Source organism: Gnatocerus cornutus, chromosome 9 (assembly GCF_029298725.1).
Source record: "Gnatocerus cornutus isolate USDA-ARS CGAHR chromosome 9, icGnaCorn1.1, whole genome shotgun sequence".
In the NCBI taxonomy this organism is placed as follows: domain Eukaryota; kingdom Metazoa; phylum Arthropoda; class Insecta; order Coleoptera; family Tenebrionidae; genus Gnatocerus; species Gnatocerus cornutus.
This window is the reverse complement of record NC_142241.1, coordinates 3,937,980-3,952,530: the sequence shown is the minus strand read 5'-3', so window position 1 is coordinate 3,952,530 and position 14,551 is coordinate 3,937,980. Positions and strand designations below refer to the sequence as shown.

Sequence of the window (14,551 nt, the reverse complement as noted above, 5' to 3'; positions counted from 1 at the left end):
AAAGCTACTGTTGCATGGTAGCTTATGGCTCCGGAGGGTTAATTTCCATGGCGATGATGGAAGTTATGGAACATTTAGTCATCCGTATCCAACACTTGAACATGGTAATAGTAGAAGTCGTCGAAGAACCTGATAAAATGACAAGAAACGAGCTACTGGGGCGATGGGTGGAATACCACGTGTTTATTTACAAGTAAGTAAAAAAATAAACCGTACGATTTTAGTTCTTTTAGTTTGACACGCAAAATCAGCAAGAGCTGCGGCGGTGCTTTAATCAGCCATGTCGTCGTCGCTGCTCTTCTTTTCGGAATGCTTGCCTACAAGCTCATCAAGGTACACAATCGACAGTTTATACCACTTGTAACTTCTTTTATTTAAGTTCGGATTCAGCATCGACACCTTATCGTTGTTTAATGGATGGTTTGTTTGTTTAACAGTGGTTTGTATAGGAGGTCAGCATCTCATGGACGAGGTATTAATGACCAACTGAAGTTACTATTTCTTGTAGTCTTTGTCGGTTGCAGCGGCTGTGTACAACACTCGATTTCAGTTTTCAAAAAAACTTGTCAGTGATAATATCTGTCGTTGCTTCTTATTCTATCCGTAAGTTGTGATTTTTTTGCATGATTTACTTATTGTTGGTTTTAGGTGTTGCGGACTGCTTATTCGTACCTGAATTTAATGAGAGCGTCCTCTTAAAAACAGTTTAAATTACTTCAAAACGATTTTTTTAAACAGCAAGTTTGTAACAAATAACTGAAGCTACAATAAAGTATCCTGCGATTATCACCACCCGAATCCAGAAATTATCGTCTTCTTCAATGAAAGATGTGTAATGGATAGCACAGCCTGACTTTTTCCTTAGATGTTTAAAAAAAGCGTCTACGATATTCGCAGGAATGTCGCCTTCACAATTTAGAAGTTTTCCATAGAAGCAGTGGCGGATCACCATTAGATCTCTGAAATAGTAATTCAATTGTGTCTCGAGGATTCGACCAACATACCCGCACGCTTCTTCCGACAGCGACATCAACTGGGCTTCATCAGTACCATTAAAACATTGTGCAACGTCGTCTTTTATCTTCTCCAAACACTCCACACCCCCTTGAGCAATAAACACTGAACCTCATTAGTTGTCGCCACTAATTTACTTTAGTACTCACTCGCCATGTTGTTACCACTATTTGAACAAAAGTGGTCCTTCAACAGTTGGAGGAATACGAAACTTTTACCTATATATTCTTGTTCGGAAGAATTCAAACAAGGTTTGAAAGTGTCGGTCATAGTTATCAAACACTGTGTGATTTGGGGGTACCTTAAACAGTACTTTTGGGCCACTTCGTCCATAGAGCCTGTCTTTTTAGCTTCTTCTAGCTCTGTTTGAACTATGGAGTAATCAATTTGAGATTGTAGACACGAGTTTAACTCCATGGGGGCTGTCTGGAACTGTCCGTAAGTTTCTAAAGTCGGGTACGAGTAGAACTCACTGTAAGAAGAGAAGTTGTGTTTTTACCGGCTCCATTCTCCACACATCTGTTTCTAAGTGTTTCGGTAGCACTGTTGAAATCAAAGTTTTGTGCGCGGATACTAAGGAAACACGCCACAAAAACAACGAGAAACATGTTTGATACGACTAAACGAGTAAGTGAATTAAAAAAGATAGCTCTGTGAAGATACCTCTAATCATCATTACGGTCAAGGTTAATAATTATAATTAATTTAGAGACAGATTACGTAATGTAATTTGGTGAACGTTGACCGCCACAACAACAAAACAACAAAATATACTAAAAAGTTTTATTTTTACGTATTTCATATAAAAATATCTTTATAACAACAGACACTCCAATCACAATATGACTAACACCTAAATAACAGATTAGATATCAATAAAATACAAACGCCTCAACTAAAATCACAAGAATTTTGAGAAAACAGTCGAAACTGTGATAATAAGTAGCGACATGGTGGTACTAGAAGACGAACTCCCCGCGTCTTTCTTCTCAGTAAGTTTCTGTACGTTCGCTCCATCCCCAGTACCGGAACACGGCATGTGCTTCTTTAAGAATTTGAAGAAAGCATCAATGATGTTGGCTGGAGTGCTGTCTTTGCACTTCTCCAGCTCTTGGTTGAAACACAAACGAATCTCATCGAAATCTCTGCAAACAAAATTGTAATATCTTAAGATGTTTCGACCGCGACTCACTTGCACTCTCTGTCAGTAAACAAGAACATTGGCAAGCTATTCAGTGACATGTCGGTGGGAATCCGCCCTCCGATTGTCTTGTTGGCGCATTCTTGTAATTGATCTTTCTTCTCTTCCAGACACTCGACTCCTCCTTCGGCGATAAACACTACAAGAGATTAGGTTAGTCATCGGATGTTGTTATCATTGTTATCATACTGGCGATGCGGTCACCGTCCTTGTAACACACGAACTCTTTCAACTCATCAATGAGTACCAGAGTCTGGTTTAGCGTGACTTGTTCCTTGCTTTCTAGGCATGGTTTCACTTTTTCGATTATGTTTTCTGCACATTTGTAAATTTCCGGGTACTTCTTGCAATATTTGCCGAAGACCTCGTCCATGGAGCCGGTTTTTTTGGCTTCTTCCACTTCGGCTTGGATTTCGGTAGCGTTGAGTTGAGCTTCCAGGCAAGACTGGATTTCGGCCTGCTGATTCTGGAAAGATTCGTTTTCATGTTGAAATCATTGAAAATTCCTGTAACTTTCCATGCTCAAGCGGAGTAAAATTACCTTTGCACAACATCGCATTATAATGTAATTTATTCTACTTCGATTCAACTACTGTAAAATTTATCAGGACTGATAAGAAATGACGGGATATTCCAAAAGTCAATGATGTGCATTCTACAGGTTGGTCTAATTTAATTTACATGTTGGCATTTGTGCTCTGAAGTGTCAAGACAGGGCTACCAACATGAAACTTAACGTAAAGCCTCCTGAGCGACGCAATTCCAATATTACACAGCAAAAAATTTCAACCTTGCCCTTTATCTGTACCACTTATAATTGATAATAAAACGTTACGAAAATCCAGAAATTAAGTTTTAAAATTTCCGTCCTTGACACTAAACCAGTTTGTGATTCAATTTTTTTCCTCAAGAAAAACAATAAAGATGACAGTTTCTTGTCCTTTGTACTCACCTTGAGCGCATTATATGCCTCTTCACCTCCACCGTTTTTCTCACATTTTTCTTTTAAAGCTCGTTCAACGTCTTCAACGTTAACGGCGCTAGAATTGAAGTTTTCTAGTCCAGGAATATTCTCTTTAAGTTGTTTTTCAAGCTCGTCCTTGTCCAAATCATTGCTTATTTGACAAAGACCATAGCCTGTAATGTAATGAGAACAGGTATTTTTAATACAAATTGCAGATCAAAGTTCAGTATTAACTAGTTATTTAATTATAGTTAATTCGGGGAGTTTCGAGGTCGGAGGTCAAGTGGGGAATTGATCAGGGAAAATTACAACTTACCTATGAAAAGTACGGTTGTGAGTATTTGGAGTTTCATTGTTTTGTTGAGGAAGTAAAACAAGTTGAACTGTACACCACTGAAGTCAGCAAACCACTGAGCCACGGACGCTTATCGTTGTGAACTCGACCGTTGGTCTGACAATGCTGAATCCTATTGAACTGCTGTGGGAACTTGAACTATTAAAGATCCCAGAAATTTATTGTTTTAAAATTTTTGTCTTATCTAATAATGCTGTTCAAGTGTTCAAGTAGACTACAATGTTCCTTTGAAATGACTCAGTTTTTGCTGATAAAATTGCAACCTAAGGTCGATACACGTATTTTAAATTTTCTTTGTTTATTTCAGAGATTTATGGAGCGTTACAATGGAAAATCGGTAAACATGGAAAACCGTTTTTAATGGAAAATAAACACTTTCTCTTATATCTTTATGGGTTTAGAAATCTTAACCTCATCACGTCACCTTCGGATGTCAATGTGACGTTTAATTCAATATGGCCGATTCTAAAAGCAGCGTGACAGGAAAATCCAAGGGTCAGAAAAGCTTAAATTAGATAATGTGAGTCGCAAGTTGAACTACATAGTAAAACGAGCGATTTTAAGTACAGCATTGCCAAAGTATCGATGAAAATGCAACAAAAACTTTTAGAGTAAATAAAACGGAAATCTGGGAATTTTGTGATTGGCTATGCGCATCCACCAAGAGTAATGTTGGTTGCCTATACAAAACTGTAATTTCTGTATAGTTCAGCCAAGTTGGTCTGAGCCACCATACAATCATAAAAATTAGATCGCAACCGCAACCGGACAGTTTGCGGTATTTTTGTCATTTACGACGAGACATCTGGCCTGTTTAGAGATGCTGTTCTTATCGCAGGGTGCAAACTTGAGCAAATAAACCCTCATTATGTGCACTTGAGAATCTTTTGAAGCTGTCCCGTTGCGGTAGCCCGCAAATTTTTATGCCTTTATGGTAGCTCAGACCAACTTGGCTGAACTATACCTTTTATACACCGTGGTCCACGAGTGATAATGAGCCTGATTAAACTCAAACTGCAACCCAACATACATTTTCATAGCTGTCGTAGATATTTGAAATGAACGTCAAAGTTGACAAATTTTTCAGAACAATCTACTCACGCTATTATGCCTTTAATTTATGAAGACTGCTAAGTTTTAACAACGCTTTTACCTGCTTAAGGGTTCAGAGATTCCACATGCGATTAGAAACTGTCTTGAGTGAAAGAATTTGTCGAAACTCTGACAGCTGTCTTATTGTAAATATAATTTTTGCAACGAATGCTATGAAAATGTATGTTGGGTTGCAGTTTGAGTTTGGTCAGGCTCATTATCACTCGTGGACCACGGTGTATGCGCGCCATTTTCAAACGTTTATTTGCCCTTCTAACAAAGTAGAAAGTTGAATATACAAATTCTAAATTTTCAAAATATCTTATACTTTTTTTTAGAAATTGTTTTTAAACTGTTATCTAAATTTTTATTACTAAATGAGTGTTTTCAAGCGAGAAAACAACATGTTTATCCAAATCTTAAGAGTGACAAAAATTTCCGAATAATTTAAACATTTTATTCCCCTCAATAATACACGTCAATATTTTCCCGTTCTTGCTCAAATAGTATAATCGCTCCCAGCGATATTCTTGCGGATCCACTCATCAAACCGCTTGACCATCGCCGGACTCATTTTTTCCTTGTGATCTCCGACAACACCTTTCCTCATAAATTTACCACTTTTCTCTTGGCGCTGATGAAGCTTGTTGGCCAGTTCAACCACCTCGTCTTTATTTACAGCTAAATTTTTACTCATAGACTCGAAACTCAAATGTTTTGACAACTTTTCAACATCTTCACTGTTTAAAGATCGACCCAGAAATGTTGCTACTTGGTGGATTACTTCTTCCAAGTCTTTTTTCATGTCTTCATATTTTAAAAAGAGGATATTGGGGGAAAGACGCTGGTTCCAAAAAGGCAAAAGGTGGTCCCAAAACGGTCCCCACAGCACTATACTAAACACGTTATAAAAGTGAAATGAAAAGTTTTACACACCTTTTCCAGCTAGGAATAATTCGCAGAATTCCTCGAAAGTGACACTAAAATTGTCGATAAGTTTAGAATGATGGTAATAAGAAACGCAAACGTCTTTAGGATTGCGTGCCACGTAAATGATCTAAAATGTTAATTGTAATTAATTATTTTAATTAAGGTGCAGTTACTCACTTTAGGTTTGCTGAGGCCTTCTCGAATTTGCCGGGGTAAACATTGCATCGGCAAGTGCGTTTTAACAATATCCTTGTTTCTTTTCACCGCGTCTAAAGAACTGTTGACAAGTTTCGAAACTCCCAAATTCAAATCTTTTGCCGCGGCGTCCACATCAAAAACTATATCAAGTCTAAAAGAACAGTTTTCACCACTACTAATATGTAATTAATAAGATTAACTTACTCCAAAAACGGTATTCGTTGGTCTAAGTTCTTTTTTGCTCCTTCGTAGTCCAAATTATTGGCAATTAACCACACCATTTCCTGGGTCCACGTTGTACCTTTTAAAATTGGATTAAAAATATCTAATTCAAAAAATTAACTGGAATTGTTACCACATTTTGGAAAAGTGCTGATCCAAATATCGTTATCATTTATCTCCAAATTGTCGTATTCGTTTCTCATATCTTCGAACTGTTCTGGTAACACACAACCATCGATAATCTTCAGACTAGAGCGGTGTGAAACTGTGCATTTCTCTTGAATAATTTTATCCAAGTCCATCGTGTGTTGTGTTAGCCGAAACTAAAGAGGTCGAGTTTTAAAAATCGCGTACTTATAGAACAGTAGAAAATAAATAAAACAGTATAAGGATTATCTTGGATAATTCTGTGAAGGTCAGTGACAAAATTTGATATGATAAATGTCACAAAATGTTTATTTAAATTCAAATGCCGGTGTGGTTTCTAATCCAGTCTCGGAAATACGCAGTTCTCGTATTTCCAGCAGGATAGGGAAACTCACACCCATAACTATTAACAAAACTGAACACAGCAACATGAACAGGATCTGTATCAATGTCTGCAACAACAGGAGCTCCACTATCTCCAAGACAGGGAGTTCTGAGAGGACGTCCAGTGCCTGTGCAAACCAATCCTGGATACACAACTTGGTAGCCAAAAATTTGCATGCATTCGATGTTGGGAATAGTGGAAACATTGGCATAGTTTAGAGTGTCACTGTAAGGTTCCGGGTCTAAGTCACTGACAACTCCCCATCCACTAACCGTCACGTTAACAGTGTCTTCTAACTCTTCTTCGGCGAGTTTGATGGGTTGCGTGTAATCTAAAAGCACAACTTAATTTAAATGGCATGGAAGTTAAAGACACTACCATTAAATGTGAGGGCATTTCTCAAACGAATCAATCCGATATCATTATTGTAGTACATTTCGTCGAAGTATTCGTGAAGAATAAACTCAGCAGCGTGACTCGTTGTTTTATTGCGAGCGGAAATTTTCGTGGTTCCTGAATAAATGGTGGCAGATATGGCGCTGGAATCACCAAAATGACTTACAAAAAATTTGATTTCTTATTATAAGTACCCTGCGATGCAGTGTCCCGCCGTTAAAATCCACTCTTCACTAATCAGAGCACCGCCACAAATATACGAGGGGATGGTAGAGGATCTTCCCATTATTACCACCTGCCATGGGAACTGACCATCTTTAGCTTCTTCTCCATTAATAATTCTACTATCTAAAGAAAATTTTTTTCAACCAGTTAGACATTCGACGACTTACCGAAAGTTTGAACTGGCTCTAGTTTGTGCGAGGTGGCCCAAACTAAAGACAGGAGAAGCAAAGTGGTGGAACGCAACATTTTACTAAAGTTAAAAACGACGAAAAAGTTTATTTATACTCGGATTTGTAAGAGTATTTTTAGGAGATTTCCGGTTAGAATTAGTTAAAAATATAGAAATGATTAAGAGTGATGGATTGATTGATATTTTAAACCTTATGAGATAACAAAAATTCCGTGTATTTCAAGTAGCCTTCATAGAATTTTATCATTCTTCAATTGACTGTCTAATAATAACTCTCCTTTGTTGTTTTCTTCGTTTTTTCACACTGCATCTGTACCATCCATCGCGTGACTCCCCGATAAAACAAAGAAAATAACAATATAGGTCGCATCGATTTCTTCGCCCATATAATGGCACACTCGTTCGAAAATTACATGTTCCAATCCACCGTGAAATTCCGGGTGCATTTCAATTGAATTTAAACAGTCCTTTTGAAGGCGATAGAAGAATCAAACAATTCTATAAGAATTTGTCTTACCAGCAGAAGAACTTTGCAATTCTCCTTGATATGGCCAAATCCTGACCACGAATTAAATCCTGGAAATAATCCTAAATGTCGTATTTTCTGCTTCTATGTGATCTGTTCGATTCCTCCTATACTCGTAATGATTCATGTTGGGCTGGTTTTTACAGGCACGATAACCTCTTTGTTTTTTCAGTCTAACTTCTGGCTGGAGATTTTTCCTACTTGCTTTGTGGACCAAACTAAAAATTTAATTAGAAAGAAAATAATAAAAAAGTTATCTGAAATTATTACAAAAAATTATCAATAATCTACAATATCATCACGCGTAAATGCAGTTTTACCTGTAAACAAAATACATTTTATAATTTTAGATTGATCACAACACTTTTTAAGAAACAAAAAACTAAACAGAAAATAATCCAAATTTGAACAATTTGGCACTGTAAAATCCATATTGCTCTACATGATTATTGCGAAACTGACTGGAATTCCGATAAAGGCATTTTTGCCACTTGTTTATTTGCGTTTTTATTCCCAACTTCTTAATGGTCTGGACTGACATTGGCATTGAAATTAGCCTATCCCAACGATACAGTGGCGCACAGCGATTTCTGTTAAAAACTTTAAACATTTTTTTTGGAAACGGTAATGATTTGGAACGCGAAATTTGGTCCCGATTTCAAACTGCCGTGCCTGATATTGTGGTACAAATTTAATTTTTGCACTTTATTTGGGTTCACCCTGTATTAACGGTACTCTGCGACGCAGTGCCCCTCCGTCAAAAACCACTCTTCACTAATCAGAGCACTGCCACAAATATACAAGGAAATAGTAGTGGATCTTCAAATTATTACCACCTGCCTGGGGAACTGACCGGCGTCTTTAGCTTCTTTTTCATTAATAATAATTTTAATTACCTAAGGACAAATTAAATAAATTACTTAGGCCCGAATTCATAGTCGTTGCTTAAGCAATTGCTTGATCAAGTCGATTTTATTTGCATGCTTAAGGCGACGTTATTGATTCATAATCGCCACACAAGTAGTTCATATTTGAAAAAACTTAATGAAGTAAATCTTATTTGAAGAGAAACTTATTATGTTTCATAGTCGTGTCTTAAGTTAAATGAATAAGTTTCCAAGCACATACGGTTTTATAGTCACAGCTTGAGCATTTGCTTTTAACTTATTTTTTTTTAATTTTTGGTCTATTGTTCAATTAACTTAAAACTTTTCAGTCGATTGTATTTATAGTTACGTTAAATCGTGCACATTATCGCAAGTTGTATTATATTTCTAAATGCGGACCACAAATCTTGCATGCACTTACAATTTTGAAATTTTTTGTAAATTTACAACGGTTACATTGAAATACAAGTAATTCTTTTGGTTATAATGTCTTATAAAATTATGAAAATTAAAAACTTAAACATGTATCAGTCTTTAACATTTTAGATTTCTATTCTAGTATTCTAGAGCATTTTGATGCTATAGTACCATCCACTCTCGATAATTCGAATTTTCCGATTATTGGAAATAAACGCTTGGCTCCTATAATTCGAACAAACCATGTGAATTTATTACTCGATAAAACGATTTTTTTTTGGAAACGAGAAGAATTGATTGATAATTCGAACAGATACTTTTACTTCTTTCTTTATAACTCAAAATTTTCCAAAAGGTTTAAAAAAATTCTTGTTGTTTTTTGTCATGATTATTCAGCAAAACATTTTTAATTATTGTTTTATGTTTATACAGGTGTCCGGAAAGTCGCGCACCACCGTGAAACTGTATCATCGGACAATGCCATAGATCACCGGAAAAATGTTAAAAAAAATCCTTGTCTTCAATTTTTTGAGATATGATGGATTAAAGAGGCAAAGTTTTATGCAAAAATTAACGATTTCTCTGTATTTAAATTTTATTTTTCTTATTCGACCAAAATTTTGTAGAAAAATGATTTCAAAAGAAACAAAACTTGCTAAATCAAACTACTCAGTAATTCAAATTATCGACAGTCGACTGTAATTAATGCAGGCAAAAATGTATACCTACATTGTATAAACTATTATTTACCATTTTATTAGCGTTAGAGATCCCAAAAAACAGACAAAATGATAAGTTTATTAACTACTCCTAATATTTTGTAAAATGGCATTTCTTTTTTTGGGTTAGAACTGAAGAAAATCAATATTAACGGAGAACCTATACTCGAATTTCTGAAAGGAGAACGCAAAATAGGCTTAGATTTCAATATGACAAGGCGATTTCCCTTCAGGAATCACTGCACAATTCTCCGGTAAAATTGTATAAACCAGTCTTTTTATATTTGACAAATTATTTCACGTCAATATACAAAACGTCTTCTTATTTCGACTTATTCAAGAAAAACTTATTTCAAAGAAAGAAATAAGAAACAAGCATTTCGTAATCAAGTCATACTTATATTGCAACTATGGAACAGTACTCTGAATAAGACAGACTTATTCAATAAGTTCGACTCAAGCAATGACTTGAGAACTGACTAGGAATACGGGCCTTAGACTTGCGATAACTTATCAAAAGTTTGTGCAAATGGCCCAAACTAAAGACAGGAAAAGCAAGATGGTGTATGTATTCCTATTTTTAGGGGATTTCCAGTTAGAATTAGTTAAAAATACAGAAATGATTAAGAGTGATGGATTGATAACAAGATTATTAAGATAACAAAAATTAGGTGTATTTTCGGCAGTTTTTATAGAATTTTATAATCCTTCAATTGACTGTCTAACAATAACTCTCCTTTGTTATTTTCTTCGTTTTTTCACACTGCATCTGTACCATCCATCGCGTGACTCCCCGATAAAACCAAGAAAATAACGATCTGAGTCGTATCGATTTCATCGCCCACATAATTGCACACTCGTTCGAAAATTACACGTTCCGTAAAATTATTCTGGGTGCATTTCGATTCAATTTCAGCAGTCTCTTTGAAGACAATGCGAGAGTCAAATAATTCTATAAGAATTTGTCGTGCCAGCAGAAGAACTCTGCAAGTCTGCTTGCTATGGCCAGATCCTGATCACGAATTAAATCCAGGAAATAAATTCAAATGGCGAATTTTCTGCTTTTATGTGATCTGTTCGATTCCTACTTTACTCGTAACGATTCATGTTGGACTGGTTTTTACAGGCACGACAACGATATTGTTTCTTCAGTCTGATTTTTAATTGTAGGTAATGAACCGTTTAATCCTGAAGACATTGCATTGTTGATTGCCGGGTATGGATCAATCTACATGGCTTCTGCTTATCTGAGAAATCGCCAAGAAATAGCTTTTCTTCTTCGCGACTTGTCGAATTTTCAGCGGTTTGGAAAACCGCCAGGATTCGACGAACTTGACAAACGATTGAATTTTTACACGTCTTTTTTCAATGTGTACGTTTTTATGACAATATTATTGTACGCATTAGTGCAGTTTTTGGATAAAGAGAATTGCAAGAAAACTCTAGAAAAGTTAGGATCGAAAGGAACATACTGCGGACTCATTGCTCCGGCTTGGATTCCCTCCCAACTCGATTGTCCACCTGTCTTCTACTTATTGGAAATTTATCTTCTAGTTGGTGTTCAGATAGTTCTAAAATTACCTCTCAACATCTCACTTAACGCTTTAGAAATTGGACAACACATCGTGTTGAGATTAAATCATTTGAAAGGATTAATTGCCACCTGCTTTGATCCGGAGGATGATAAACTACAACGCGCCCGCTTTAAACAATGTATTTCCTATCACTCCGAAGTTCTGAAGTAAGTTTTTTAGGAACAAGTTGGTACGACTGAATTTGTTTTAGTTTCGCTGCTCGACTGCACGACGCATTTTTCAACAGTATGTTCGGCCACTTTCTTCTAACTGGCGCTATTTGTGCATGCTTGGAGAAACAGATTGCTGATGTAAGAGCTACAGTTTTAATATTTCGTTACGATCAAGTTTTAAGGGCATTAATGTAATTCCGGGAATTTTACATTTCATTGGCTGGATCATGGCGTTGTTTGTTGGTTGCTTCGGAGGACAACTCTTTCTAAATGCGGTATAAAAGAAAACACATAATGAGAAAACTTGAGGACTTTTATTTTAGAACGAAATTGTACCCACGGCGTTGTGGTTTTCAAAATGGTACAAGGCTGATGTTACCACACAAAAAGACGTAGTTTTTATGCTTGCAAGGACGCAGAAGATTTTCTTTATCAGCGCCGGTCCTTTTGGGGTTCTCTCGTTTCCGCTTTTTGTTTCGGTAATGTAGCTTCAAGTGGAAAACTTAGAAAAATGGGGAAATTCTAGGTCATCAAAACTTCGTACTCCATCTTCTGTTTGTTGACTTCTTAATTTAAAACTGCGCAGATTAATTGGGGACAATTTACACGTGTCGGCTTTGTTAAACCGATAATCCCCTCAGGATCATGTTCTTGATTCAATAAGCAACAAAGACAATTTATTTATCGAAGATTTTAATCACAATCAATAATGTATTTATCAATGGAAACATAAAACAAAGGTTTGTTTATTTACACCATTTCTCGCAATTTCCTCCTCAAGATTTTACCACTCGCGTTTTTAGGAATCTCGTCCAGAAATCTGACGCCTCCATACAGATGTTTTTGAACCGACAAATTCTCTAAAAATGCCACAACAATAAATAAATCAAATCAAAGTAAAAATTACCGGCAACAAATTTCATCAGTTCCTCCTCTGTCACCTCTTTACCGGGTTGTTTAGTAATAAACGCCATCGGGAGTTCTCCAGCTCTTTCATCAGGTTTCCCTACAACTCCTGCATCTTTCACCGCTTCGTGTTGAATCAAAAGAGTTTCCAGTTCGCTCGGAGATACCTGGAAGCCCTTGTACTTGATAATTTCTTTCAAACGATCGACAATGTAGAAATATCCTTCCTCATCGTAATATCCTAGATCGCCGCTCTTTACAAAACCCTCTTCGTCAAAAGCGTTGGCTGTCTCAACGTCGTTCCCCAAATAACCTTTCATGACTCCTCCGCCTTTTATACGTAACTCCCCGACTTCTCTGGGTGGTAAGATTTTACCAGTGTCCGGGTCACATACTTTGATTTCGTGACTTGTGGTGACTTTCCCTGTAGATCCTTGCTTTCTTATATTTTTTGGAGTTATGGTGGCGCCTCCGCAGACTTCAGTCATTCCGTACACCTGACGCACGCTTTTAACATTCAATTTCTTTTCTATCGTCTCCAACTCCATGGTGACAGGAGCAGCTCCTACTAACACGTCGTTGATAGAACTAAGATCGTACTTTTGCACCAACGGATGTTTGATTAAAAACAGGAGAATCGGTGGTACTACAAACAACTTCGTCACCTTCTGATCCTGAAGGATCTCCAAGAAGCGCTCCGAAACAAACTGCTCCAAAATAGACAATCTTCCTCCATACAAAACAGTTGCTAAAGCCAGCGCGTTACCAAAAATGTGAAAGAATGGCAAAAATCCAATTATTGAATCAGTTTCGTTAATATCAAGAAAGTTTTCGTCACCAGTATAAAGCATGGTGATGCGAAAGTTAGCATGAGTGAGCTGCACGCATTTTGGAAGACCCGTCGTTCCTGAAGAAGTTAGAATCAAAGCGACGCTTTCTTCAGGATTGAGCTCAACAGGTTCAAAAGTACAATCATCAGTGACGTCTGCAATAAAGTCGTCGAAACAGATTGAAGACTCGTCGTTCTCATAGTTTACGACGTGAGGAGGGTAGAACGCTTCTTCCTGGAGGGGAAGAAGACTCTTCAGCGTTTTCGACGAGCAGAAGATCACGGCGGGGCGGCAGATGGATAAAAAGTGTTTCAGTTCACCTGAGGACAATTTCGCATTGTTTGCACAAGTTTATTAAATTATGTATGTATGTACAAACACATTCTTTGAACTCGTTTAACCATGTTAAAACATGTTGATACAAAAACTTTTAGATAATAAAAATTTGCACCTACCGGCACTATAATCGTGATTGAGGTGATTCACAACGGCCCCAATGTAAAATCCAGCGACAGCACTCGCCAAGGATTTCCATCGATTCTGAGAAATTATCGTAATAACATCTCCTTTTTTCACTCCTAAAAACTGGAGTTTTTTTGCCACCTTCACTGATAACCGCAGGAAGTCTCCATAAGTTATCTCTTTATTACCTGTGTCCACCTGTAAATAAGATTTTTATTATTGGAAGTAGAATCTTCAGGAATGCACTAACAACTGCAACTCTATTAGAATCCCATTTTTTTAACGCATTGTAAAATATGACACCCAGTGAAGTCTTCGGGAGTTGTTTATTATCAGGAGGACCTAAAATGGTTCTATCACTCATGTTGAATTAATAACAGGCGCCACTCAACTGAGTAGTTTACCAACAGAGTTGGTCTTATCACAACTACAAAACAAAAAAATGTTCAAAGTCTGTTTTAAAACGTTGACATGGAAAAGTAATAAATTCTTTTAATAGTCAAGACTATTCTAATGTTATAAGCAATTAATGATTGACAACAAGATGATAAGAAACTGATTATGCATTGTGTATTTTTAACTAAAAAAAAATAATGAATAAAAGTTGAAAGGCTATCTACTTACCCTACCTAAAACTATCTCTCAACACAAAATTTCATTAAAAATTTTATTTTTTTGCCGTTTTGTTTACACTTGTTAAGAGGTAAACACGCAATTTCGTAAGTTGTTTTTCATGAA

At 36.6% G+C, this 14,551-nt stretch overlaps 6 protein-coding genes across 7 annotated transcripts; 1 reads left to right on the top strand and 5 right to left on the bottom strand.

Annotated features, from left to right (window-relative positions):
- Positions 1-690: 690 nt before the first annotated feature.
- On the bottom strand, positions 691-1,701 carry LOC148167893 (27 kDa hemolymph protein-like). 2 transcript variants are annotated; one of them, XM_088045723.1, is made up of 4 exons: positions 1,488-1,701; positions 1,164-1,440; positions 1,005-1,104; positions 691-959 (listed from the first exon to the last, which is right to left on the bottom strand). In XM_088045723.1, exons 1-4 carry the CDS (start codon positions 1,620-1,622, stop codon positions 731-733), a joined length of 741 nt encoding a protein of 246 aa, XP_087901849.1. In that variant the 5' UTR covers positions 1,623-1,701; the 3' UTR covers positions 691-730. The 2 variants fall into 2 exon arrangements, with proteins under 2 accessions (XP_087901849.1, XP_087901848.1); XM_088045722.1 differs by having other exon boundaries at positions 1,005-1,119; positions 1,488-1,697.
- An 82-nt stretch (positions 1,702-1,783) lies between these two features.
- On the bottom strand, positions 1,784-3,962 carry LOC148167892 (27 kDa hemolymph protein-like). Its single transcript, XM_088045721.1, has 5 exons — positions 3,496-3,962; positions 3,168-3,352; positions 2,405-2,681; positions 2,207-2,354; positions 1,784-2,159 (listed from the first exon to the last, which is right to left on the bottom strand). Exons 1-5 carry the CDS (start codon positions 3,530-3,532, stop codon positions 1,916-1,918), a joined length of 891 nt encoding a protein of 296 aa, XP_087901847.1. The 5' UTR covers positions 3,533-3,962; the 3' UTR covers positions 1,784-1,915.
- A 1,163-nt stretch (positions 3,963-5,125) lies between these two features.
- On the bottom strand, positions 5,126-6,278 carry LOC148167891 (luciferin sulfotransferase-like). The gene is made up of 5 exons (XM_088046145.1): positions 6,110-6,278; positions 5,959-6,055; positions 5,734-5,905; positions 5,563-5,683; positions 5,126-5,517 (listed from the first exon to the last, which is right to left on the bottom strand). The coding sequence occupies exons 1-5, from the start codon at positions 6,276-6,278 to the stop codon at positions 5,126-5,128; spliced, it is 951 nt and encodes a 316-aa protein (XP_087902271.1).
- Positions 6,279-6,441: 163 nt separating this feature from the next.
- On the bottom strand, positions 6,442-7,375 carry LOC148167890 (epithelial serine protease-like). The gene is made up of 4 exons (XM_088046144.1): positions 7,297-7,375; positions 7,099-7,252; positions 6,887-7,047; positions 6,442-6,839 (listed from the first exon to the last, which is right to left on the bottom strand). The coding sequence occupies exons 1-4, from the start codon at positions 7,373-7,375 to the stop codon at positions 6,442-6,444; spliced, it is 792 nt and encodes a 263-aa protein (XP_087902270.1).
- A 3,725-nt stretch (positions 7,376-11,100) lies between these two features.
- On the top strand, positions 11,101-12,360 carry LOC148167889 (odorant receptor 82a-like). The gene is made up of 5 exons (XM_088046142.1): positions 11,101-11,609; positions 11,654-11,753; positions 11,798-11,890; positions 11,939-12,094; positions 12,142-12,360. Exons 1-5 carry the CDS (start codon positions 11,101-11,103, stop codon positions 12,184-12,186), a joined length of 903 nt encoding a protein of 300 aa, XP_087902268.1. The 3' UTR covers positions 12,187-12,360.
- LOC148167888 (luciferin 4-monooxygenase-like) lies at positions 12,292-14,231 on the bottom strand. The gene is made up of 4 exons (XM_088045999.1): positions 14,064-14,231; positions 13,807-14,011; positions 12,523-13,671; positions 12,292-12,475 (listed from the first exon to the last, which is right to left on the bottom strand). The coding sequence occupies exons 1-4, from the start codon at positions 14,175-14,177 to the stop codon at positions 12,366-12,368; spliced, it is 1,578 nt and encodes a 525-aa protein (XP_087902125.1). The 5' UTR covers positions 14,178-14,231; the 3' UTR covers positions 12,292-12,365.
- Positions 14,232-14,551: the final 320 nt, after the last annotated feature.

What these genes read in the sequence shown, in the direction of transcription:
- LOC148167890 (XM_088046144.1), bottom strand. Translation starts at nt 7,375, where the DNA reads ATGTTGCGTTCCACCACTTTGCTTCTCCTGTCTTTAGTTTGGGCCACC. An exon ending in AGAGCCAGTTCAAACTTTCG is followed by an intron (nt 7,253 to 7,296) that starts GTAAGTCGTCGA and finishes AATTTTCTTTAG; the next exon opens with ATAGTAGAATTATTAATGGA. An exon ending in AAATGCCCTCACATTTAATG is followed by an intron (nt 6,840 to 6,886) that starts GTAGTGTCTTTA and finishes TTGTGCTTTTAG; the next exon opens with ATTACACGCAACCCATCAAA.
- LOC148167891 (XM_088046145.1), bottom strand. Translation starts at nt 6,278, where the DNA reads ATGGACTTGGATAAAATTATTCAAGAGAAATGCACAGTTTCACACCGC. An exon ending in CAGCACTTTTCCAAAATGTG is followed by an intron (nt 6,056 to 6,109) that starts GTAACAATTCCA and finishes CAATTTTAAAAG; the next exon opens with GTACAACGTGGACCCAGGAA. An exon ending in CAACGAATACCGTTTTTGGA is followed by an intron (nt 5,906 to 5,958) that starts GTAAGTTAATCT and finishes CTGTTCTTTTAG; the next exon opens with ACTTGATATAGTTTTTGATG.
- LOC148167893 (XM_088045722.1), bottom strand. Translation starts at nt 1,622, where the DNA reads ATGTTTCTCGTTGTTTTTGTGGCGTGTTTCCTTAGTATCCGCGCACAA. An exon ending in ACACAACTTCTCTTCTTACA is followed by an intron (nt 1,441 to 1,487) that starts GTGAGTTCTACT and finishes GGACAGTTCCAG; the next exon opens with ACAGCCCCCATGGAGTTAAA. An exon ending in TAGTGGTAACAACATGGCGA is followed by an intron (nt 1,120 to 1,163) that starts GTGAGTACTAAA and finishes AATGAGGTTCAG; the next exon opens with TGTTTATTGCTCAAGGGGGT.
- LOC148167888 (XM_088045999.1), bottom strand. Translation starts at nt 14,177, where the DNA reads ATGAGTGATAGAACCATTTTAGGTCCTCCTGATAATAAACAACTCCCG. An exon ending in ATTCTAATAGAGTTGCAGTT is followed by an intron (nt 14,012 to 14,063) that starts GTTAGTGCATTC and finishes TCTTATTTACAG; the next exon opens with GTGGACACAGGTAATAAAGA. An exon ending in ACTGATGAAATTTGTTGCCG is followed by an intron (nt 12,476 to 12,522) that starts GTAATTTTTACT and finishes TGGCATTTTTAG; the next exon opens with AGAATTTGTCGGTTCAAAAA.
- LOC148167889 (XM_088046142.1), top strand. Translation starts at nt 11,101, where the DNA reads ATGGCTTCTGCTTATCTGAGAAATCGCCAAGAAATAGCTTTTCTTCTT. An exon ending in TATCACTCCGAAGTTCTGAA is followed by an intron (nt 11,610 to 11,653) that starts GTAAGTTTTTTA and finishes AATTTGTTTTAG; the next exon opens with TTTCGCTGCTCGACTGCACG. An exon ending in CGTTTCCGCTTTTTGTTTCG is followed by an intron (nt 12,095 to 12,141) that starts GTAATGTAGCTT and finishes GGGAAATTCTAG; the next exon opens with GTCATCAAAACTTCGTACTC.
- LOC148167892 (XM_088045721.1), bottom strand. Translation starts at nt 3,532, where the DNA reads ATGAAACTCCAAATACTCACAACCGTACTTTTCATAG. An exon ending in AGGCATATAATGCGCTCAAG is followed by an intron (nt 2,682 to 3,167) that starts GTGAGTACAAAG and finishes GAATCTTTCCAG; the next exon opens with AATCAGCAGGCCGAAATCCA. An exon ending in TTTACTGACAGAGAGTGCAA is followed by an intron (nt 2,160 to 2,206) that starts GTGAGTCGCGGT and finishes TTTTGTTTGCAG; the next exon opens with AGATTTCGATGAGATTCGTT.